At 38.0% G+C, this 25,912-nt stretch overlaps 1 protein-coding gene across 4 annotated transcripts in view; it reads right to left on the reverse strand.

Annotated features, from left to right (window-relative positions):
• METTL15 (methyltransferase 15, mitochondrial 12S rRNA N4-cytidine) overlaps window positions 1-24,599 on the reverse strand; it is a 183,918-nt gene extending 159,319 nt beyond the window's left edge. For all 4 annotated transcript variants that reach the window (XM_070428130.1, XM_070428133.1, XM_070428132.1 and 1 more), the window contains exons 1-2: window positions 24,420-24,599; window positions 20,641-20,921 (exon numbers count right to left, since the gene is read on the reverse strand). In XM_070428130.1, the coding sequence (XP_070284231.1) occupies window positions 20,641-20,904 (264 nt within the window). In that variant the 5' untranslated portion in view covers window positions 20,905-20,921; window positions 24,420-24,599. The remainder of the gene's footprint in view (window positions 1-20,640; window positions 20,922-24,419) is intronic.
• Window positions 24,600-25,912: the final 1,313 nt, after the last annotated feature.

The following is a 25,912-nucleotide window of genomic DNA, read 5'->3' on the forward strand; positions in this document are numbered from 1 at the left end:
CGGGGGGGAGAGGGGGTCCCTCAGCCCAGCCTGTGCCCTCTCGCAGTCTGAGACCCCTCGGGAGATAACGACCTGCTGGCTTAGGCCTGCTCCCGGGTGGCAGAGGGCACGCCCAATCCCTAGGTGCAGCCCCTGGTCAGGCTCAGAGCAGGGCCGATTGGGGAGTTGGGGCGCCGCCCCCTGTCATGCACAGCACAGGGCGGATTGGGAGGTTGCGATGCCACCCCTAGTCACGCTCAGGGTACGGCCGATTGGGGGGTTGGGGCACCGCCCCTTGTCACACTCAAGGCAGGGTCGATAGGGAAGTTGCAGCGCCACCCCCTGCCACGCACAGAGCAGGGCCGATCAGGGGGTTGGGGCGCTGCCCCCTGTCACTCACAGAGGAGGGCCCATCACGGGGGTTGGGGCTCCATACCCTGTCACACACAGAGCAGGGTCGATCAGGGGTTTGGGGAGCTCCCCCCTGTCACACACAGAGCAGGGCCGATCAGGTGGTTGAGGAGCTCCCCCCTGTCACTCACAGAGTAGGGCCAATAGGGGAGTTGGGGCGCTGCACCCTGTCACACACAGAGCAGGGCCGATCAGGGGGTTGGGGCGCCACCACTGTCACACTCAGGGCAGGGCCGATGGGGAGGTTATGGCTCTACCCTGTCACACACAGAGCAGGGCTCATGGGGGGGGTTGGGGAGCCGCCCTCTATCACCCACAGAGCAGGGCCGATCAGGGGGTTGGGGCGCCGCCACTGTCACACTGATCCCGATGCCAGGAGGCCTGGTGGCTCCACTGATCACGCCCGGCAGGGTCACAGATCCGGGTCCCAGACCACAGACAGCCTTGCCTGCTGCCGCCTGCCTTCAGTATGCAAATTAGCCACCATCTTGTTGCTTCAGGGTGGGGGTCCCCACTGGGGTGCCTGGCCAGTCTGTGTGAGGGGCTGAGGGCCGTTTTCAGGCTGGCGGGCAACTGAAGCTCCAAACCTCTCCTTTTTTTCTTTTCTTTTTATTCTGGCATTTATTTACCTTCTGTCGCTGTCACTGGAGCTGAGAGCTGGCTTTCTCTCTGAGGCTCGGCTGAAAGCAGGTTTCTGGCGTTTGTTTTCTGTATTCGAAACAATGTTTCGAATCCAGCTCTAAGATCCCCGCTGACTGACAGGAGTTTTCTGGGGTTTTGTTTATCTTCTATAAATGTTACAGTGTTTCCAACTGAAGCTCAGAGGCCGGCAAGGCAGGCGGGGAACGTTGGAGTCCTCTGTCACTGAAGGAAGCAAGCCTCCCTGTTCGCATCAGCTGCCTGGCTGCCGGCCGCCATCTTGGCTGACAGTTAATTTGCATATCTCCCTGATTAGCCAATGGGAAGGGTAGCGGTCATACGCCAATTACCATGTTTCTCTTTTATTAGTGTAGATATTTAATCTAGTTCCCACCTCCACCCCCGCCACCCTGATGAAAACTTTTCAATGGATTCCCACTGCTATTAAATTAAAACCAAAATCTATAGTATGACCCTCAGGCCCAGCGTATTCTGATCTCTCTACCTTCATCTCTTTCCATCTCTTCTTTGCCCTCTACACTTAGCCACACTAGTCTTCTTCAGGTTTCTCAAAAGTGCCCTGTATTCTCCCACAACAGCATTTCATCTCAGAAATGTTCTTTCCTATTCTTTAGGTCTAAACTAATAAGCCTTTCCCAAGTCCCTATAGTAAATCAGAAGCCTGTTACCCACTCACATAGCAGTGCAAACCTCTCCTTTATAGCAACTACCACAATTGAAACTCTGATCTTATCTGTGTATTTTACTTCCCAGTGCTGCTTAACAAATAATCATAAATTTAGGGGCTTAAAACAATAAACACTTATTATGTCACAGTTTCTATGAGTCAGAAATACAAAAACAGTTTAAGCAAGTAGTTCTGGCTTGGGGTCTCTCATAAGGTTGTATCACAGCATCAGCCAGGGCTGCACTCATCTGAAGGCTTGTTTAGGTGGGAGGATCTGCTTCCAAGATGGCTCACCCACCTGGAGTTGGGTTTTGGCAGCAGGACTCAATTCTACCCTATGTAGACCTCGCCATGCTCTGATTAAGCCTTCTAATGACATGGTAATGGCCTTCCAGAGCAAGCAATCCAAGAAATAGCAAGAAAGATGCCACAATTTCTTTTCTGACCTAGCCTCAGAACTCATCTACCATCATTTCTGTAATATCTTATTGGCTACACTGGTCAACCAAATTTGCTGTGGAAGGAACTACAAAAGATCAAGAATTCAGGAAGTGAAAATCAATGGAAGCCACCCTGTAGTCTGGCTATCATAGGTGTTAACTGATCTTTTAAAAAATCTTCCCTAATATATTAACTCCAGGACCTAGACTGAAATGACTAGAGTAAGCCTGAAACTACCTTGAAGTCTTATGATTAATCTGAGTCACAACTCCCAACCCCAAAATACCCTATTTCCTGCCATATTCCAAAAAAAAAAAAAATCCACCTTAACACACTATACACCTTCCTCCCACCTTTCAGCCACTATTTCTAACCCAATTACTCCAAAAGACATTTTAAAGGTGATTTTGCTAAAGAAAAACTTACAAAACTCTACAAAATTTACATACCCTAATATCTACCTTTGTCTTTTTCTTACATCAAATTACTCTCAAGTAATACTTCCTGAACAAAAAGGATTTTGTTCTTTATGACATATTTTAAGTGTCACATAAAACTTTCTATTTTGTAAGATTTAGAAGCTGCAATTAATTTCCTTGTGGATCATTATTCCAGTAGGTCTGTGGACTTCCAAATTTGAGGACATGAAAATGGAAAGTTACAAAATGCACCTTCCCTTCAATCATATCAAACTTGTATTGATTTTTGGAATGCAAATTAATTCAATACTTTGTTCAAATAAAACATTCTAAGGTTATAATATAATGCAGTGGGAAAATAGGAGAAGTTTTTGAAATTTTATTTTCAAAAAACTTTTCAGGACGCTGTCTATGGTGACAAAAACAAGCAAACAAGTAAAAAACAAAAAAACATTGCATTGTGTATCAAAGATGAAGAAATAATTCACCACATGCCACACCAAAGTAAATTTTCAAAGGCTAGATAACTGAAAAACTCACCACTTAGGGAAAATATAAACTCAATAATAGTTTATGAAAATCTCATGGGGGAACCCCCCCCCCCCCAGCATGAACTGAAAAGCAGCTGAAATTAATTTGTTAATTGATATAATGAATTCATGTTTAAGATTATTAAGGACTCATGATAAAATAAGAAAAAGACATCGAGAACAAATTATTTTCCACCAGTTTAAATATAATCTAAATAATGTATTAAGGTTAAGGAACAAGACAAATTGGATTTTATGAAGTACCTAATTTTTCCTCATATGAAAATGATATATATTTTAATATAGAAAAAATGTAACTTAATAAGAGATGCCACCCATGCATAAAATCCTATATAATAAAGAGGTAATATGCAAATGGTCATCACGCCGTGACACGGAATGACCAATTAGCAGGAGGGTGGGGCAGCGAGCTACAAGTGGCTGCCAGCTACAGGAGCGCGGGGCAGCGAGCTACGAGGGTACGAGGGGCAGAGAGCTTCAGGAGGCGAGCTACCTGCGGAGGAGAACTACAAGCGGCAGTGGGCGGGGCGGCCAGCTGAGGCAGGCTGCAGTGAGCTACTCACGCGAAGGGCCAGCAGTTGTGCTATAATTACAGAGTGCCATTTAAATCAGCTGTGACCATTACAGTGCTCCAACTCAAGACCACATCTGTTGCTATGACCTTTATAAGGCAAACAAAAAGATTTCATTTTTACAACTCTGACTTCTCTGCAGGATACCCAAGAAGCAGAATAATTAATAACTAATCATAATGATTTTCATGGCATCTGCAATTCCCCCAGGAAAGACTGAAAGTAAAAATATATTTCACAAAGCATGTATACTTCAGGAACTATTTCTAATTTTTACTATCAAAGATAGGGTTTTACTTTACAAATAAAGTTGAAAACCTTATCAAATCTCATTTAATTATTTGGGTAGCATTTTTCATCATCCTAGATTTTTATTTAAAATGAAAAATATTATTCCATATTACAAATGTCACCTAATTTTAAACAAGCACAATATCAAAATAGCAGTTCACTAGACTTTAAATGTTAATGATTTAAAAGCATTACTTCTGATTGATTAGGATCACCAGAAGTCAACTGCTGCAAATAAGATGATTCTTCCAAAATAACAAAAACTGATAATATCAAACGATGGTGACTGTATGAAAACTTTATCAGTTTGAACAAAAGATGAAACTGCAGTGATTCCACTGCATTTAGTGCCTTTGGATATGTCTCAAGAAAATACAGAAATTCAATTATTACATTTTTATTCAAAACACTCACTGATGGCCAGAAAAAATAGGTAGAAATAAACATTTAAATGAGAAGGAACAGGCATTTGTACCTGTCTTCATGTGGGAAAGGAATACTAGGAAATATAGTAGAAAGAAAGGAAAATGCTTATGTATTTAAAAGAAAAATTATGCTGAGATTATACTCTTCACCAAATCCAGTCAAGAATTATTACTGTACCAAACTACCAACTGTTAACATAACCTGGCTACCAGCTATATCAGCATTGGGGTGGACTGGGGCGGGGGGGGGGGGGGGGGGGGGGGCGGGGAAGAAGAGAGTTAATAAGGATAGGAGGCAGAGATGATAAAAAAAAAAACCCACAACTTTACTATCTTGAAACACTAGAACTTTACATCAGGATTCTACCTGAAATTTTGTTGCCAGTTAATTCCCTGCCTAACATCTCCAGGTTTGAAGTCACTGTAAAACAGGACCCTTTGTCCTTGGGTCTAATTACTCCACATCCTACTCTGGGACTCCTTTCCCCTAACCCAGTGGTGCTCAATAGGAGCATTTGAAACTGTGTTTAGACTGAACAAAAAATTGGAGGATACTGCCAGCATTTAATGGATGAAGTACAGGAATGCTGGATGACCTTCCTGAAATGCACAGCAGGATGTTGCAAAATAACCCAAATTCTACATGGCATACAGTTCATCAAAGGGGAAAGGAGAGAAGGAGGAAAATTATTGACGTCGGAAAGCAAACTTTATTTTACATATTACTCAGTACTTACTAGAGTACACAAGAACTGAATTTTCTAGGAATACAACTATTATGTAATTGAGAGAAACTTTACCAAGAATAATTGTGCATTCAGAAAATCAAATCCCAGTTTGGCAATGCCACTCTTCATATTTACTAGTAAGTGGTCAGTACACCACCCTCTTGTCAGTCTACTACATGTGCAGATGTTGCATTCAGTCATTCTGTTTATAAGTACAAACCTCCGACATGTTACAATATGTTCTATCTCAAATCCAGTGACCTTCAACTCTCAGTTAGTTGCTGGACCTTTCATCAGCTCAACATATTCTAATTGAAATTTTAAATTCAGATGCTCTATCCACAACTACTCTAGTTCTTACAAGTGTACATCTAATGTTCTTTTTCTCTCTCTCCCTCCCCTAACAAATCTAGTTGTTCACTATTTTAGCCCTCATGTTTCAAATATAAAAGTAACTAGAACTATCCTTACTAATAAACTTCTAAGTAGTCGTCACGCCGTGATGCCCTCGCACCGTCACAGGATGGCTGTGCGCACAGCAGGTGCACACAGGAAGGCAGGGCTGGGCTTGACGCTGTGTGCACAGCACGAAGCCTGCCTTGGAGTTCCGCCTCCTCCCGGGTCCGCGGGCAGAGCCAGGAGGAGGTGGGTGCCCTGGCTCCGCGAGGTGAGGCCTGCCTGGGTTCCAGCGAGGCCTGCCTGGGGGTCCCCTGGCTCCGTGCAGCGAGGCCTGCTTGGGAGTCCTGCCTCCTCCCAGCTCCGTGTGATGAAGGAGTCCCTGATTGCAGAGGATGCAGGCTGGGCTGAGGGAATCCCCTACTGTGTACAAATTTCGTGCACTGGGCCACTAGTCTGTATTATAAAAACCCAGTGGCCCCAACACCGAAATGACCAAAGACTGCCGCGGGTGGGCAGGGCTGCAAGCACGACCCGCGCGATATCATGCGCTGGGCTTGTAGTAATTGATAAAATGTTTACTTGGTGCCAGACACACTTTACATGTAAACATTTATTAACAAGTTTTGTGGAATTAGGATAAAATATTGTTAATTATAGCAAAAGAAGACTTAATCCTAAATACAAGTAAAAAAAAATTTCCAGTTATTGAAAGTATTAGTATAAATAATTTTCACCTTTTACTTGATCTATTCAAAAGAACCTTTTCCTTTAAGTCCTGGGCCAATAGGTCCAGAGTAATCCAGCGGTCACCAACCAGTGGTCCAGGGACCACTGGTTGTCCGTGAGGTCCAAAAGGTTGGCGACTACTGGATTAGACTATGCAGCCATTCATGTTCTTACTTACTTAACATATGTACCAACTTTTCATATCCCTTCTTTTACCTCCCAAATTTTTTATTTGATATTCAATGTACATGTTATCCAAGGTGTTCTTTCTGCCTTGACAATCACATCTAGTCTCAAGAGTTTAAATATCACCTTTGCAGTACATTTAATCTCCATATCTAGTTCCTTCCTCTAGCCTCTCATTTCTGTCAGTAGACATTTCAAATAAAAGCCCCATATCTTCCAACCCAATTGCCCATCTTTCCATCCTAGCCCCAAATGAGCTTCAACTCCAGAGTCAATGCCAAATCTGAGGGCACGAGAGAGAGAAAGGTATCAAAGCTCCCCATCTCCAACAAGACAAATTCCATATCCTTAAACATCGCTCATGTGAGCTTCAGCAAGTGTTGCTTTCCCATGCATTTTTGCCTCTGCACAAATTGCCTCTGGAGATCAGGCCCCAGCTCGTGCCCCAAGTCTCACAGCCTCGCAGCTCCGCCTGGCACTGCCCCCGCACCTGCTCCACTATCCCTCCTGCGGGGCAATTGATCAGGGCTGGGTCACCCACCCGGCTCCCTCAGCACCTGGGCCCTGCCCCTCACCACTGCCACTGGTTGCTGTCTTCGGGTGACTGGCCCCCCTACTCACACCCGCCTTGTCCTGGTGCTGCCCGCTCACCTGCTCCACCATCCCACTGCGTCCCCGCCCTCTTTGGGGCTAGCAACACCTCCACTGCCGCCCATTGCCAGCACCGCATCACCGACACCCACTATGTTCTGCACCGCCCCCTGGTGGTCAGTGCACGTCATAGCGAGCAGTAGATCAACCATCCAAGGGGACAATTTGCATATTAGGCTTTTATTACATAGGATAAAGTCTGTCTCCCCCACTAATCTATAAGCTCCTTTGGAGCAAAGATCATGTCTATTGTTTATAACTACCCAGTCTGTGGTATTTTGTTATAGCAGCCCAAATGAACTGAAACATACCCAGTGGGTAGTCAATAAATATTAATTAAATAGCCATGAACAAAAAACACTTTTTTATTTTTATGGTTACAACTTCAAAAAGAATATTTCTGATAAAATTAGTGCATTAATAATTTATAAAAACAATTTTTAGATTTTTCCATAGGTAACTATAAAACCAAGTGTGTCAAATGAGATTTTTTGAGTATAAATAAAAAATTGAGAATTAGAACACACTGAAAACAAAAATAAAATAAACAAACAAAAATCTCAGAATTTTAGATGGATTCTATTTATCTTTATCTAATTGCAAAAGGCTTAGAAATTCCACTTGGATGATTATTTGATAAATGTCTCCCCAATGAATTGTAAGCTAATTATATATTCAGCATAATCAAACCAGAATGGTGTCAATCTACATACAGAAGACTTTACAGGAAATGGAGAATTTGACGCTAACACCACTTCTCATTCCTGGCTTTCAGAAGGCCTAGTAACATTAAACAGAAATGACTGAATGTTCTTGATATGAGTTTCTCAAAGAATTCATAATACTTACTTTGTATAAATCCTAAAATAATTTTTTTTTTTAATTTGTATGTTACCAATCATGCCTTTAAGCTAATGGCTCTTGGGAAAAACTTAACTGTAGAAAAATCTGGGCAGTTTCTATTATTAACATGATGTTACAAAAATAAATATTAAAACAAGAAAACATTATAAAACATTTCTCTCTCATAGTTATCTCCATTCTCCCCTTTCTGAAAAATCTCTTGCTTTGTATTTAAATTCTAAAGTAGTTCCTAGGAAGAGAAGTTGGTTTCATGTTCATTCATTAAAGTAGTTCAATATTTTGATCATTTTAAAATGGATCAAAATCAAGGCTTTCTATTTAAAAATGTTGGTTTCACATATATTGTTGAAAGAAGAAATCATCTGGGTATGATATCCTGTACTGGTGAAAGTTAGTCTTCATAGAACCATAATGAAGATCATTTGAAAAGGGGGAGGATGACTAAGTTTATTTTAATTCTCTCATGATTTCTGCTACACAGGAAAAGTCAAAGCAAAACTATAGAGAACAGACATGCAGCAGCGAGTTGCTGGAGAAAGATGGGAAACATACAGAGAAGATGGAAGATTGTTTGTTTCCCTTTATAGTATTAACATTATTCCTTCAAAGCATCCTTTTACAATTTCCTTCCCTTGACACCACTCTTTCCTCTATCTTCATTTCTAAGCCTCAGTCACTTAATGGCTGTACCCAATTTATCCTATACTTTTCTATGAGCGATTTATCTCCCTCTCCTGTCATTATAACTATAAGGTCTTCTTGACAGAGTGAACGATCAATCTGGGAATAAGCTCTGAAAAACCCAGTGAGTTGACCAATGAGTTGTGATGTGATGGCAAAGGCAGCATAATGTGCTCTGGATAACTGAGCATTGAAACAGTCTCTAGTGTACTGTGGAGGCTAGTGATCTCTTCTCTAAGGACAGAACCCAACTGGCGCTAACCTATGGAATTAAGGGGCCTGGTACAGGTTCTGAAGATCTTGTAGGCCAACACCAGACACATAAGAACTAACACTAACAATCTAGGGGAAAAAGCACATCGTTTAATCAGATTACCAGCTAGAAGCATTTAATTCTAACCCATAGCATTTATTATTACATGGTTCCATTAGAACAGAAACACTGGAAATATTTCCTGTCCTTTCTACAGGTAACATGATACTTTGTACAAAACGCTACTGAGATGAGTACTAATGAAAAGCACAGACAATAATATATGAAAGTGCTCTGCAAACAGTAAAATCTTATACAACTCTATATTGTTATTATTAATAATATTCTTCCCAGCATACATTGGCCTCATGTGGAAAATCCTCCATCTTTATGAATACATTCAATATTCGGAGTTAATTTCTTTTGCTTTCCAGAAAGAAAGAAAAAATACAACAAAAGAAAAAATTAGGCTCTTTATGGAAATTTAATTATAAACATAGAAGAAATACTGTATTCCACAAAGAGAAAATAAATATGACAAGGATAAAATATATGCTTAAATTAGTATATGTAGTGATATGACATCTCATATATCAAAGACCTAAAAAGCCAAGTATATAATGTTTATAAAGAACAAGAAAGAGAAAATAAGTTGCTAAAAAAAAGTACATAAACACTTTCTAAGACAACACTCATCAAAGTAAATAAAATCTTTAAATGCATATTACCTCCTGGTAAATGGTATTTGTTTTACCCAAAGGAGATAAAACCGAGCACACACAAAGAACAAGTAAGAGAGAGAAAATTCACAGAACATTACAAGATGATTCACCATAAAGCTTTGAAACTTGTTTTATTATAAAATAACATTTTAAGTATGTTTACTGCTCAGTAATAGTTTGTTATATGAGGAGAAGGTAGTGGAAGAACAGTAAAATAAAATGTTATGAGAACTCACAAGGTCAAGGTACACTCCCTACTTCTCTTAACAAAAAATAATATGGAACTTAGAAAAACAGAAAAGACACAACCACTGGGCCTAGCCTCTTGCAGTAACTATGATTAGACTATTGATCAGGGACTAGTGCTGACCTAAATAAAGAGTAACCAGTACCTAAGATGACTCATGCGAATGTGCATTGTGAACAATAAGCCTCACTTGTACGAGCTTCCCTCACAGAATGGACCTGTTTTCTTCCTGGATCTCTATTTAATGACCTAGAAAAACAGCTCTTAAATAAATTTAAAAATTTAGTATATATGTCTGACCTTTAGACATGGAAGATCATTTTTCATAACTATGGAACCACATTTAATTGAGTTGTATTTGGGCCAGTGATTTTTAAAACTATAATATCTTTTTTAAATTAAAATGTTTAAAAATTAGTAAAATCTTATACTACTCTATATTGTTATTAATAATATTTTATTAATTTTTCATAGCAAAAATGAAGTAGAAATTCAGCTTCTGGATGACAAAAACGACCAAATTATAATTTAAAAGACACTGGAAAGTCAAAAGAATCGAATAAGTTATTGGTCTTATTTATCCATGTCCTCTATTTATAATTTGCTTCTGAACTCTGATGAGGAGAATTACATACAGTTTCTAAAATACATTAATTCCCTGGCAGAAAAGCAAGAATATTCTCATGGATACTAAACTCACTGGAAAGGGTGAGTATACATTCAAGAAAAACACTGCGATAATTTAAAAATGCAATATAATAATTACTATAATTATACAGTTGTTTATCTACATACATGTAAATATTTTAATAGTACCATATCATTGTGGAAAAATAAGCATGAACATGTTATTGCCCTTTTTAGTTATAAACAATGCATTCACTTCTAAAACTTTAAGCAGCTGTTAAACTATATAACATTAAAGGCACGATTGAGTAGATAAGCAAAAGTTTGTTTCTGGGTTCTCTATTCTATTTCATTGGTTTATATGTCTGATGTTATGCCAGTACCACAGCTTTGGTAATTATAGCTTTATAGTAACTTTTGAAATCAGGAATTAGGAGTCCTTCAGGTTTGTTTGTTTTTTCTTTATTGATTAAGGTATTACATATGTGTCCTTACACCCCATTACCCGTCCCCTGCTCATGCCCTCACCTCCCTGGTGTCTGGGTCCATTGGTTATGCTTATCATACAAGTCCTTTGGTTGATCTCTTCCCCTTACCCCCACCCTACCTACCTTCCCTCTGAGGTTTGAAGGTCTGATCAATGCTTCTCTGTCTCTGGATCTTTTATTCTTTCTCAAAATTGTTTTGATTATAAGGTGTCCCTTGAGATTCCATATAATTTTCAGAATGGGTTTTCTATTTCTGCAGAAAACATCATTGGGATTTTGATATGGATTCAGTGAAACTGTAGGTCATTTTGGGTAGTATTGACATTTTAACCTTGTTAAGTATTCTAGTCCATGATTATGAGATGTGTTTCTTTTTTTGTGCCTTCTTTAATTTCTTTCAGCAATATTTTACAGTTATCATTGTAGAAGTCTCTCACCTCCTTGATTAATTTCTAAGCATTTTATTATTTTTTTATGCTATTACAAATAAAATTGTTTCTGTACTTTCCTTTTTCAGATTATTATCTATGTACAGTAAATTCTGTGCATATACTTTGTATCTGCTACATTACTGGACTAATTTATTGGTTCTAGAATTTTTTGTGTGTAAAATCTATAAGGATCACATCATGTGCAAACAGAACATTTTACTTCTTCCCTTCCAATTTAAATGCCTTTTCCTTCTTTTTCTTGCCTAATTTCTCCAAATACAGCTTCCAGTGCTATGTTGAATAGAAGTGATGAAAGCAGGCATTTCTGCTCTTTTAAAATCTTAGAAGAAATGCTTTCAGTTTCACCATTGAGTTCAATATTTTCACTATGGATTTTTATATGACATTTTATTAAGTTGAGGTAGTGCCCTTCTATTCACAATTTGTTGAGTGTTTTTATCATGAAAGGATGTTGAATATTGTCAAATGTTTTTTCTGCTCAACTGAGATGAGTATGTTACTTTACCTTTCATTTTTTTGATGTGGCTTATTTACTTTATCAAATATTTTATGTTGAACTATACTTGCATTCCACAAATAAATCCCACTTGGTCATGGTGTATAAGCCATCAGGTTTAGAACTTTATCATAAGATTTTTAATTACTATTCAATCTTCTTATAATTTATAAGTCTATTCAAATTCTTTTATTTATCCATGATTTAGTTGTAGTAGGGTTTGTGTTTCTAGGAATGTGTTTATTTCATCTAGGTTATCCAACATGTTGGCATACAAATATTCATAGAATTCTCATATAATCCTTTCTATTTCTGTAGAATTGATAGTAATATCCCCATCTTCAATTTGGTAGTTTGAACCTTCTTTTCTTAGTCCATCAAAATAAGATTGTCAACTTTGTTGATCCCTTCCATTTGGTTTAGTTGATTTTCTGTTTTTCTACTCTCTATTTCATTTACTTCTATTCTAATCTTTATTTCTTTCCCTCTGCTTCAAGATTAGTTTGTTCTTCTTTACCTAGTTCTTTACATTTTAAAGTTAGGTTGTTGATTTGAGCTCTTCCTTGTTTTATATATATATTTATGGTAGCTTGAAATATATATATATATTTAATTGATTTTAGAGAGGAAGGGAGAGTGAGAGAGAAACATCAATGATGACAGAGAATCACTGATTGGCTGTCTTTCTTTTTTTTTTAATTTAACTATTTATAGCAATAAATTTTACCATTTATTGCTTTCGCTGATGTCATAAGTTTTGCTATGTTGTGTTTTTGTTTTCATTTATCTTTAAGTATGTTCTAATTTCCCTTGTGATTTCTTCTTTGATCCACTAGTTGCATAAGAGTGTATTGTTTAATTTGACAAATTCATGAATTTTCCAGTTTCATCCTGTTACTGATTTCTAACTTATACCATTATGCTCAGGAAAAATACTTTGTATATCTATCTTTAAAATCTATTGAAAGTTAATTTATGGCCTAACATATGGTCTATACTGAAAAATATCTAATGTGCATCTGAGACAAGTATGTACGCTGTTGTTGTGTAGAATATTCTATGTAAGTCTGTTAGATCTAGTTAGTTTATTAAGTTCTCTATTTCCTTATTTATATTCTGTCTGGTTGTTCTATAGACTATTGTGAGTGGGGTATTGAAGCATCTAACTATTGTTGTAATACTATTTCTCCCTTCAATTATGTAAGTTTTTGTTTCATATATTTTCCTGATCTGACCTTAGATTTATGCATCTAATGGTTACATTGATAATGGTTATATCTTCTTGCTATATTGAATCTTTAATTAATATATTTATTAATATATAACATGCTCTTCTGATTTTATTAAAATCCTCTTTCCATTGCTATTTAATTAAAAATTAAGCTGAGACTCTAGGAAGACTATTAAAAAGAAAAACAACTTTACATTTCATAATTATCTGTGTATCTAAATTGTGCAAAAGAAAAAAATACTGACGCTGATTTCAAAGCACCTCAATGTTCTATGATTGACTTTGTAACAAGTAAATTACATAAACAAAGTTATGATACACTACACCCTTTTTTATCTGTTTTATATTTGAGATGGATTGTTTATTAGAGAGAGGAGGATGGAGAAACATAAAACATAAGTGTTAACTAGGGGATTCTAATGAGAAAAGGAATAAAATTCTAGACTATACCAATTTTCAGAATTGTCAAGTGAAATGTTTTACTATTATATTATTCATTAATATTTAATAGCATCAATCATCAGAGTCAAACCCAGCGTTGTTCACACCAGCTGGAGAGAGCCAGCTACACCAAATGTCTTCCTAATGCTAGACTCAGTGACATCAGGGTGGTAGCTTGAAATGGGCCATACTAGGAATATAGAAATCATGGATATCTGCAAACAAAATAAATCAGGGGTTTTATCTTTTTAAATCCACACCCTCTCCCGGCCCTCAGCAAGGTGTTAAATATATACCAGTGCAACACTGGAAATATCACACTCCAGAAGGTATTTTGATACAAAGGTCACTTAAATAGCTACATGATTTTTTAAGACAGAAACATTTTTCAAATAAAATAACATGTAAAATGAAAATTTGCTTCAAAGAGGCCTATAAAAAATAACAGAAAGGAGCTCCTCCTGTAAGCTCCCGGAGACAACCTCTAAAAATAGTTCGCTATTTGCTTGATTCAGAAAACTGCACAAAATCATTTAAATCAAGAGGTTCAAATTTTCATTTTAAGAAAGTCCATGAAACTGCCCAGGTCATCAAGGTTATTCCCAACCGGAAAGCCACCAGGTACCTTAAGGATGTCACTTTCCAGAAGCAATGTGTGAGATTCCGTTGTTACAATGATGAAGTTGGTAGGTGTAGGGCAGGACACAGAGTCGGTGGCCCAAAGAGAGTGCTGAATTTTTGCTGCACATGCTTAAAAATGTAGAGAGCAATGCTGAACTTAAGGCCGTAGATGTAGATTCTCGATCATGAACACACTCAGGTAAACAGAGCTTGCTGGGGTCCAACCCCAGCAGGTCCAGGGGTCTCCACACACTCCGTGTCATTCCTTCTTCACCGACTCCGTCCACACCTATGGGGACCCCTGGACCTGCTGGGGTTGGACCCCAGCAAGAGCTCCCAAGATTTGGCGCAGAACTTGGAGACCTCATGGTCAGATTAACCCATACAGAAACTCTCCCTGCATGTTGACATAATCCTTACTGAAAAAGAGCAGATTGTTCCTAAACCAGAACAGTTTACACAGAAAAAAAAAAAAAATTATGAAAAGAAAACACTAAATCTAGAAAATCTATTCCATCTGAAATTTTAATAGTTCTTTAAAATTGAATGCATCACCCTACAGTTGCTATAGCACTGGTTCTATCTCTTAGAAAAGTCCCTAACTTTTTCAATAACTTGAGTTAAAACAAAATAAATTAAACTCCTCTTCTCTGTTATCAATCAACCTTAAATATTTAAGGAGAGCAAGCATATAGTCTCATTACTTTCTCTTTTATGTTTACTCTCCATTAAAGATTATAAAGATTTTCAAGTAAAACAAGTGAAATACTGCTAATGATAGTTTTAAAAAATCCATTATACAGAGTAGAATAAATTTTTTATAAAGAAAATGATCATATATGATATCATGAGAACTTTGGAGAATCTAGTAATTATGAAGTATTAAAATTTTAGAATAGTAAAATAGATAAGATACTATACATACTTTGAATATTTATAAACACAGCCTTACAACCTTGGCCTGATGTTTATCATAACCTATTTTGCATCAGTTTAGATCAGTTCACTTTCTCTGCCCTAGTGTCTGTTCCTTCACCAGGTTTTTTAATTACTTCATCAGACTGGGCCTGCCATTCTGAGGCTGGAATCCTAAGAAAGTCGTGGGCCAGAGTAGGTACCTCAGTACCCAAGGACATTCCTTTTGTTGGTATCTTCATCCAGTTTACTTGGACTTTTATATATTCACTTAAAAATCATTACAAACTAACCATGTTGTAGACCTTGTACTAGGCAGTGAAGATATAATGGCAAATAAGATAAATATGTTCATGACTTCATGGAGAGCAGTCTGCTGCAAGAGATGTCATTGAACAAATAATCTCGTAAAAATTACAATTATATATTATCGTAAGTGCTATGAAAGAAAAGTATATGACTCCATGAATGTGTAACAGAGAGACCACTTTCTCTGGAAACTCAGAAAAAGTTTCCCTGAGAAAATTAAATTTGACTCAAGACCTAACGGATGGTGATAAGGAGAGTTCCAAGCAGAGAAAGGAGTACTTTTCCACTTGCAGACATGTTGGCTCCTTCTTTGAAATTTTTATTTCTGTATTTGCTGTCTCTTGGCATCTTTCTCTTGAATTTTAATGTATTAGCCATCACTCCTGACCTTCTATTCCCATAATAATAACAGCAAATGTTTATGAAACACATACTACTTGGAAGATAACACTCTAAGCAATAATTATACACAAACTCATCTAATCCTCATAGTGACTATACTGAGGTAGGTTATATTTCCCCGTTTTATAGATGAGGAATCTGAGGCACAACCATGAGAAGTTACTTGTCTAAAATTACGAAGCTGCTGGTACTAATCTTGCATGTTCCCTATCTCCATCATAACTTATCACTCCAAGTCACCAAGCTAAATTAGCACTATTAATGCTAAAGAATACCAAATCTCCTACAGCCTCCAAACTGCCACCATCTTCAATTAGGCTGGATCATGCTTATTTTCTCTAGTTTTCAGAAATTAGGAATAAAAAATTGACCATGGTAGCCTACATTCAAACATCTCCAGGAACAAGAAAAATGTCTAACAAAAAGTAATACATTCTTACAAAGTGATTGATTCAGAAAATGAAATAATAAAAACTGGTCAAGGAGAAAGAATTTTATTTATTTAATTCCTTCTATACCTCTCAAGGGAGATGAAGAGGAATTTTTTTTCTTTTAAATCAATCTCATGTTTTGAATGTATTTGCAAAGCTAAAATAATATATAGTAAATTGGCTAGGATGCAGAAGAAACTCCCAAAATCAATTATTTTCTTTAGGTAAGCGTCTTTTAAAAATTTTTTTTTAAAGGAAAAAAATTACTATTAGGTGACCAAGGCCTCACTCAAAACTATATCTTCATTTTTTTTAAGTTCCTGTTATGACCAAAAGTTTAATTTACAATTCACCATTGAAGGTGATGTGAAAAACAGTAATTAAGTGGGCGATTGATACAAGTGAGTGTGTGACTCATCGCTTGCAAAGGAAAATGATTTTGGGGAAAAGGCTCAGGAAGAGAAAAAGCAAATAATGGATCTGCAAGAAATGCAGACCTTTCCTGTCCAAGGACTGTCACCAGTTCTTTATTACTTGAAGATTAAGGGAATAGAGAATAAAGCTGTCTGCCAGACAGCAGAAAAGGTAAGAAATAACATTGTCTCTAAGTGTACCTCACATAAAAGTATTCAGAAATACATTCATAAAATTAAACTTTATATAAAAAGTTACTAGAAAACCCAACTCAAATCTGAACAATGGAAATGTCAAAATAAAACAATATTACATTTGTCAGGAACTTGAACAGAATGAAACAGCAGGGTAGGTCAAGCTGTAGGCTGTCTATAATTTTATTCCACTTTGTTTTAGAAAAACCACAGATCCAATAATGATTTAGTAGGAGACTTAGTGGCGTTTGTTTGTATTTGGTTGTTTTTCTACTTCATGGGTCAGTGTAAAATAAATTTGTTTTTTACTTTTAGGTTTCACCAAATTTATGCAATTTCTTTCTCATTCCATAGGTCAAATACAAGCCATTTAATTGAGTTTTACTTCTTTACTAACTGCCTCACTCTTTTCATATATATCTCAAGTATCTATAAACCTGTAATGTGCTAATTAGACCAGACAACCGAACGACCTTCCAGATGTCATTCCAGACGTCCTTCCGGATGAAGCTGCAGCAGCAGGGGTCAAGGCAGAGGTGGTTAGGGGCAATCAGGCTGGCAGGTGAGCAGTTAGGGGAGATCAGGCAGGCAGGCAGAGAGGTTAGGGGTGATCAGGCAGGCAGGCGAGCAGTTAGGAGCCAGCGGTCCCGGATTGCGAGAGGGTGCAAGCTGGGCTGAGGGACCCCCCCGCCCCATGCACAAATTTCGTGCACCAGGCCTCTAGTATCATATAATAGAGGCCCAGCACACAAAATCATGTGTCCTGCCCACCTGCACCTTGCCCACCCGCCCACCACCCTGCTGTGCTCACAGCCCCACCCAACCACGCATGCCTCACTGCACCCACCTCACCATGCCCACCGCGCTCACTGCCCCGCCCACCCACGCACACCTTGCCATGCCCGCTGCGCCTGCCACCCCACTGGTCACCAGCCTTGCTGCAATCAGAGCCTATGGGCTGCGGGGGGAGGGATCGAGGTGCTCCATGCGTTCCAGCCACTGGCCTTTTATAATATAGATATTTATATATACTTTATAAAAAAAAAAAACACCATTTAGGTAAGGATATTGTTATCCTTGCATTATGAATCTTAAAGACAATGAAGAGAATTTCATTTTGATGAAGTCATTTTTAACAGGTTTTATCCAACTTAATTTTTTTAACTTAATTCTTTAACTTAAGTTTTCAAATGTATTGTAGAGTCCCTACTATGTATGCAACAGCACTGAGCTAGATGTTTAATACAAATTATCTATTTAAGAATACTAGGTTTATTTTGTTATATACTGCCTGAAGGTAATGAAACAGAGTATTGTTGTAAAGCAACCTAAGTTATATGACTGATGGGCTTATACATGAGCAACATCCAGGCATTCTAGCAGACCTTGTGCATATAGCTCAGAACTTAGTTCATGAAAACTGTGCGATCTAATTTGAAGAAGTCTCAAAAAAAATTAAGAACTCTGTGTGTGCATGATCACACATGCATGTTAGATAAGAAATTCAAACTTGGGCAGTTTAATTAAAGAAGCAAGGTATGACTTTTAAAATGAAAATGATTGATTTAGATAATAACAGTAGTTTCTAGAATAAGAGATCGTATTTCTAAAGTCAGCAAGATAAAAATTATCAGCTTTAATTATAAATAACATTTGAAAAAAAATTACTATAATAAAGATTTTTTTTCCCATTTGTAAATATGCATAATTTTCAGGAGGTTTCTAACTTTTTGTTTTTGGCTATCATATTACCTAACATTTTTGTGACCTCTTTATAGATATTAAAACATTTTCATATTTCAGACCTCATATAATCCTGCCAGCAATACTATAAGTAACTCAGGTGTGATTATTAATATTATGTATTAATATTAACACTATGGGTGGTATTAATACCAGATAGTCAAACATTTTTCTAGATTTTTTTCTGTGAAGGTGTTTTGCTTTTTTTTAAAATGAAGTTAACATTTAAATTGTTGGATCGGGTAAAGCAGATTACCTTCCATAATGTGGGTGGGCTTAATGGAATCTAATGGGAAACTTTAATTGAGCAAAGACTGACTCCTGGAACAAAAGTAGTTCCACCAGCAAACTGCCTTTGGACTCAAACAGCAACCCTTACCTGGGTCTCCAGCCTGCCAACCTAATATGCAGATTTTAGACTTATTAAACCTCTATAATCATGTGAATCAATTCCTTAAAACTAAATAAATAAATCATTCTCTCTCTCTCTCTCTCTCTCTCTCTCTCAAGAAAAGAAAAATTCAGATCTTTACCTTTGTCTCCAGTCATTCCTGAAAAGATGCAAAAATTCTCAAGGAGATGAAAAGTAGAATTCAGTTTCCATAGCCTACCACTTAGCCAGTCTAATGTTCTTTTTCTTTTAAAATACTTATCTGACAAAACTAATCAGCTCTGGAAAACAGTTTGGCAGATCCTCAAAAAGTTAAGCATAGAGTTGTCATCTATTTCACGCTTAGGTATATACTCAAGAGAATTGAAAACATATTGTCCACACAAAAAGCTGTACATGAATGTTCATAGCAGCATTATTCACAGTAGCCAAAATGTAAAAACATAAATGTCATAAGTTGAAGAATAGATTTTTTTAAAAAGTGATACATCCATACAACAAAATGATTCAGGGATAAAATGAAATAGAGATTTGTGCTACAATGTAGATAAATCTTGAAAACATGCTAAGTAAAAAAAAGCAGATGCAAAAGCTACATATTGTATAAATCCATTTATATCAAACTAGAAGCCTAGTGCATGTATTCGTGCACCGGTGGGGTCCCTCAGCCTGGCCTGAGCCCTCTCGCAATCCAGGACCCCTTGGGGGATGTCGGACTGCCGGTTTCAGCATAATCCCCACAGTTGGGCTGAAACCGGCAGTCCGACATCCCCAACAGATGTAGCAGTGCTTGCAGCAGCAGGCGGCTGGGGAAAGGCCCGAGCTGGGGCGGGCGCCACACCGCTTCCGCTCATCCTGGCTCCCACTCATCCTGGCGCCGCTCGGTAGCACTGCCACGAAGGCGGGAGAGGCTCACACCACAGCAGCTGTGCTTGCCAGCCATGAGCCCGGCTTCTGGTTGAGTGGCGCTCCCACTGGGAGAGCGCACTGACCACCAGGGGCAGCTCCTGTGTTAAGTGTCAGCCCCCTGTGGTCAGTGCGCATCACAGCTACTGGTCAAGCGATCGATCAGCCATTTAGGCTTTTATATATATAGATGTCCATATTAGGCAAATCCAAACAAACAAAAAAATAGATTAATGGTTGTCAGAAGTAAAAAAAAAAAAAAAAAGGGGGGGAGGTGGAGGAGACAATAGCCCAGTCTGCACGGCTCAGTGGTTGAGTGATAACCTATGAACCAGGAGGTCAAGATTCGATTCCCAGTTGAGGCACATGCCCAGGTTGCAGGGCTCAATCCCCAGTATGGGGCATACAAAAGGCTGCCTATCAATGATTTTCTCTCATTATTGATGTTTCTATCTCTCTCCCCCTCTCTGAAATGAATAAAAATATGTTAAGAAAATTTTTTCAAAAGGGAAGACAATAGAGAGTGAATACTTTCAAGTATGGAGTTTCATAATAGAGTGATGAACACATTCCTGAATTAGGCAGTGGTGATCATCGCAAAATCTTGTGAATATGCTAAAATCCATTGAGTCACACCACTTAAAATTGTGAATATTAAGATAAGCAAATTATATCACAATTTAAAAATAAAAACAAATGAACTTACCTGCCCTTTTTGTGGTGCCAAACAACGAACAACTTCATCCACCATTACTGGAATATGTAGTTTACTCATAGCTTCAGAATCTCTGTCTTGAGATCTGTGAAACTCATGAGCTCCAGCTTGATCTGTTTGCTCCTGGGATTCATATTCATCATATCTTTCTGATGTAGCATGTATCCTTTTAACACCTAAATTAAATATGCCAGCTTCCAACCAACATGAAAGACATTCTTTATAGGTTCTATGAAAGTACGGATAGCGAAGCATTCTGTAGGTCAACAAATCTAGAAAAAAAATTTTAAATATCATGATTGTTGGATTTTTTAAAAGGATGCCATAATACTTGGGGAAAAGCAAATTAGTATATAATATTTACCACACAAAAATGTGTCTGTAAGACTCATCATCTCAAACAAGTGTGAGTGAGTAATCTCCTTATACAAAGCAAGGAACCTAAAACAATTTAAGAAACAATCTGAAAATGTAATTTTTAATGTAGCCTAATTAACCCCAAGACCATTAATATTTAACCATCAGAAATGTGAAAATTAATTATTTAGTTGTCATTTTTCTCAAATATACTTTTTTGAATTTTAGTAGAGTCTAACAAGTTCAATGCATTAGAACTGTTTATTTGAAAAAGATATCTGGATGACCGAACGGATTATAAATATTACCCTATGTTAGGTTTAGGTGGTCTTTTATTTCAAGCCCTTCTATTTGTTTTTCTCATAATACCAAGACTTCATCTTTAATTTAACTTTGAGAAAAGACTATGCGTGTACATCTAAAATAAAGGGAGGTGTTCAGTGTCCCAGAAAAGTAAAAATCTCACAATTTTGCCATGAATACTCTCTGATATCATGTCACCATGACCTATTTCATGAAGTACTTTTCAATCTAAACCAGCCGTGGGCAAACTACGGCCCGCGGGCCAGATCCGGCCCGTTTGAAATGAATAAAACTAAAAAAAAAAAAGACCGTACCCTTTTATGTAATGATGTTTACTTTGAATTTATATTAGTTCACACAAACACTCCATCCATGCTTTTGTTCCGGCCCTCCGGTCCAGTTTAAGAACCCATTGTGGCCCTTGAGTCAAAAAGTTTGCCCACCCCTGATCTAAACCAACCTATCTAATAAAGAGGGAATATGCTAATTGACCCTCATGCCATCACAAAGATGGCGGCGCCCACAGCGAATAAAGAGGGGATATGCTAATTGACTGTCATGCCCTCAAAGATGGCGGTGCCCACAGTCACAAGATGGCAGCACCCAGTCCCCTCAGGTCTGCTGGGGCTGCAGGCATGCGGCAAGGCCAGGCCCGCCCATGCACCTGCCTCTGGAGTCCCCCAGTCCCCTCAGCCCCCCAGCACCAGCCTGAGGCACAGGCAAGCCTGGGCTGAGGGGACCCCCCACACACCCCACCATGCACGAATTTCATGCACTGGGCCTCTAGTAACTTTGTAAACACTAAGCTGAGCATACTTTGCCATGTGATAACCACCACTGCTTTAATTATCAGTCCCTTGACCTTAAATAAATAAATAAATATAAAAAGTTGATACACCCTTCACTTTTTCATACTTGCTCTATTTTATTCTGCAATATGTAACTCTTTAAAACAGAAGGAATGTAAGTGTATTAATAGAAGATCTTTTGAAAACATTTTTTTTACTCAATTGGTTGTAAACAACACTTCCGATGTGAAATACTTCAGTAAGTAACAAATTAACACAACTCTCCCTTCCTCATGGAATATGAATCATTTAAGAGTAAGACCCACACCTTTATAGCCACAAAATTAGATGCGCACTAGGTGCTTAATGTTTTCTGAAAAGAAAAGAAATGGATGGATAAATTCCAGATTCTACAGAATTAACATTTTTATCAAAGTTTGCTTTAGAAAATTTCATTTGTGGGACCAACCTTACAAAAAAACACTTTCTCAAAATACTTAAAAAAACACATAAATTCCACTTAAATATGCCTTCCTTCAGTTTTGCAATAGAAAATGAAGAATAATGTTAAAAAGCTAATCACATGTAATAAGTAGAGAAGAAATATAAATATACCTATCTGTACATATTTAATATTATGTAAATATAATATCAACAAGATGTTACCTTGAGGATAACATGTTAACTTTACCAAATTCATAATACACAGAATTATGTGGCAAATGTGGCAAAAAAAAATTATATATATATATATATATAGAGAGAGAGAGAGAGAGAGAGAGAGAGTTTTAAGTAAAACTAGATTGTTCAGCAGTAACAAATTAGCCAAATGAATAATTATGCTTTATGTTTGCCAGAAAGTGTATACAAGTAAACTCAACAACCCTTTAACTTAGTATTTCTTACATTTTTTGCAAAATAAAAGCTCACATTTATTGAGCATTTACTAAGTACCATTAATAATTCTAAACACACCACATGTACTAACTCATTCAATCCTTACTACTCTTAGAGGTAGGAACTATTATTCCCATCGTAAAGATGAGGAAAACAAGCAAACACTGTGTGAAAAGGTCAGATAGCTCTAGAGCCATAAAGCTAAAAGTGTTAACTCCAGCATTCTATCCCCAGAGCCTGTCATTTTAACCTCTATGCTATAAACATAGAGACCACTGGCTCTATTTAATACACTTATGTAACTGAAGAGCACTTTAATTATATTGACTAAGTATTGTGGTATCTCATAAATTATATTCTTTTGTTTTTTTAAGGAGCCAATATCCTATTGCTTGGTCCTACTCCACCTGGAAATACAGTGTACTGTGGGGTACCCAACAGAGGACATACAATATATTATAGGTCTAAATAGTGCAATCTGGAGTATTTCAACCATCTAAATTGTATGTCCAGACTTCGATAATGTTTAAAAAACAAAACATCAATTCTAATATAGGAATCAGAACCACCTGGGACAAAGCAAGTAGGATTTAAAAAAAAAAAAAAAATGCTGCCTTTGTCAGCAATTAATTCTTTTCTTCTATATTCAATTTCTATTTACTCAACTATGTTCAAATACAAAGTCTTAGGATTTTATTATGCACCAATTGGCTACTAAAATGGGTTAACATGGAGTAAGGGCCACAATACTTTTCTCCTTTGGGTGTTTCCTTGAATATCTTGCAAGGAGGTAAACTCCAAAGTTCCTTCTCTGTCCTCTGCAGCCCAGTCTCCTACCAGAACCCCAAAAGCACTGGGGCGGTCCTCCACGAACCAGCCACCCTCAACATGATTTAAGGCAACATATGTACCCTCTGGTCCCAGCAAGGAAGCAGGGGGTCCGGAAACCTGGCCCAATCCGTGGCTTCCTAAGCCATTTAACTTTCCTTTGCCAGCAAAGTTCAGCTTAGCTGTTTGAGACCACGGAATCGGGCAGGTTACTCTTTTAATGGTCGAAGCACAAAGGTGAGCGGTACTGCTTCCCCAGTGGGACTAACCATTGCCATCATCGCAGTCAGTTTTACCCGCAGAGAAAACTTTTGAAAACTTAATTCCTGAACCCGGAGACGCACCGGAACGCAGAGAAAGTGAAAGTTCTAAAGAGAAGGGGGAAAAAAGGCATCCTGGGGCCTAAGAATTACACTCGGACGAGGTAACTCTGTGTAGAAAGTTCTGAACTCTGAATGAATGAGCGGGCAGCAGAGGAAGCGGTGCAAGTGGGGGCAGGGGCGTGTGTTTCCTTTGTCCGGGGCGAGTGGGGCGACCTCTGGAAGTTCCCCAGAGGCGTGGGGGGGAGCTCCCGGGACTCGACCACCTTCTCCTCACCTGAAGAACGAAGATTCCTCAGGTGGCCTCTAGCCCGGGCCACCGGTGACCACTACGGGGAACCTGAACTGGTCGCACGCCTCAGTCCCAGCCCCGGGGGGAAACTTGAGAAGACGGACAGCTCGGGTCTGGGTCCCGCCTACAACCGAGGGACGTGCGCCTTTGGTTCCGCTGCTTCCAGCCCCAGCTGCCCAAGGGTCTTGCAGGCGCTGGAGTTTCCAAATGGTGTTCCTTTGTGGGGAGAGGGAGGAGGACGGGAGTTGGTAAATAAGACCCTAGCAATGCCAGGATTTAATTCACTTTTTACTTTTTTTTTTTTTTATGACAGATGCAACTTTAACTTTACATTTTATACTGGTCTCCACTCTTCATTTTACTACAAGCCTGTGTTAGATGTCTGTGTCTAAATAACATGGAAGTTAGCTATACACCAGTTTCTTTAAAAGGCGGGAATTTCTGTCTCCTGAGCACTATATGTTTCTGAAGTTTTGATTCTTTTTCCTTCATTTCCATACAAAATAAGTTCGTTTCTTATGCCGTTATAATCCTTAATGTCTTGCCAAACTAAAGAGAGCTGGCACAGTAATGGCATTGATTACAATGTTAAAATTGATCTGTTTTAACTAAATATACATTCCTTAAAAATACGGAGCTAATCTGAATACTGCTTAATGGCAGTGTAAGGAAAACTTTAAATCAAAATAAGTACCTAGATTAGGCGTGGAAACACCTGTTAGATGGATAAGCCTTATACAATGTGTGTCAAAAACGACGAAATTTAAGATATCTACTTTCTCAGTCACCAATGACCAATGCAATTTTACAAGAAATTGGTAAAACACCTTTTTCACTTTCTATTAAGATGGCATCTTAATTTCCCTCAATCTGGAAAGTATTTCAGAGACAAATTACTCAATTCTGAATTAGCCGGTTTGTACCGTTCCAGGAAAATATTTTCCTTTAGGGATTTCCTGAAAATTTCAGTTTTCACTTCATTAAATAAATAATACCCACATCTCATGAGCTGTTTTGAGAATTAAATGACATAACATATGTAAAGTTAATAAAATGCCTGGGACATCAAAGATAAAGAACTATAGAGTGCATATGTGAATTTTTTAAAAAGACTTGTTAGTTTTATTATTAAACTCAGCATCACACATACATACACACACACACACACAAACACTATTGTATTTGCTAAGATATATGTAATACAGCCAGTAATTAATAGCTTTATTAATGCTTTATCCTCTGTTCAAAACCAATCATATAACATGCATCAAATACAACGTACAGCGCTTCTGATTTTCTTCCATAAGAAGTAAATGTCCATTTTATAGGGGTTTTCCAGACATTGTTTTACTTATAATACTCTGCATTGGTGTTGTGCCATCCTATTTATATGGTGATATTGAATCACCAAGATATAAGCTCCAAGAGGGTAGGGATATAAACACAATTGTGCACTATTATGTCCCTAAAATCTACAA

Source organism: Myotis yumanensis, unplaced genomic scaffold (genome assembly GCF_028538775.1).
Source record: "Myotis yumanensis isolate MYYU_CA2020_CCGP unplaced genomic scaffold, mMyoYum1.0.hap1 SCAF_10, whole genome shotgun sequence".
In the NCBI taxonomy this organism is placed as follows: domain Eukaryota; kingdom Metazoa; phylum Chordata; class Mammalia; order Chiroptera; family Vespertilionidae; genus Myotis; species Myotis yumanensis.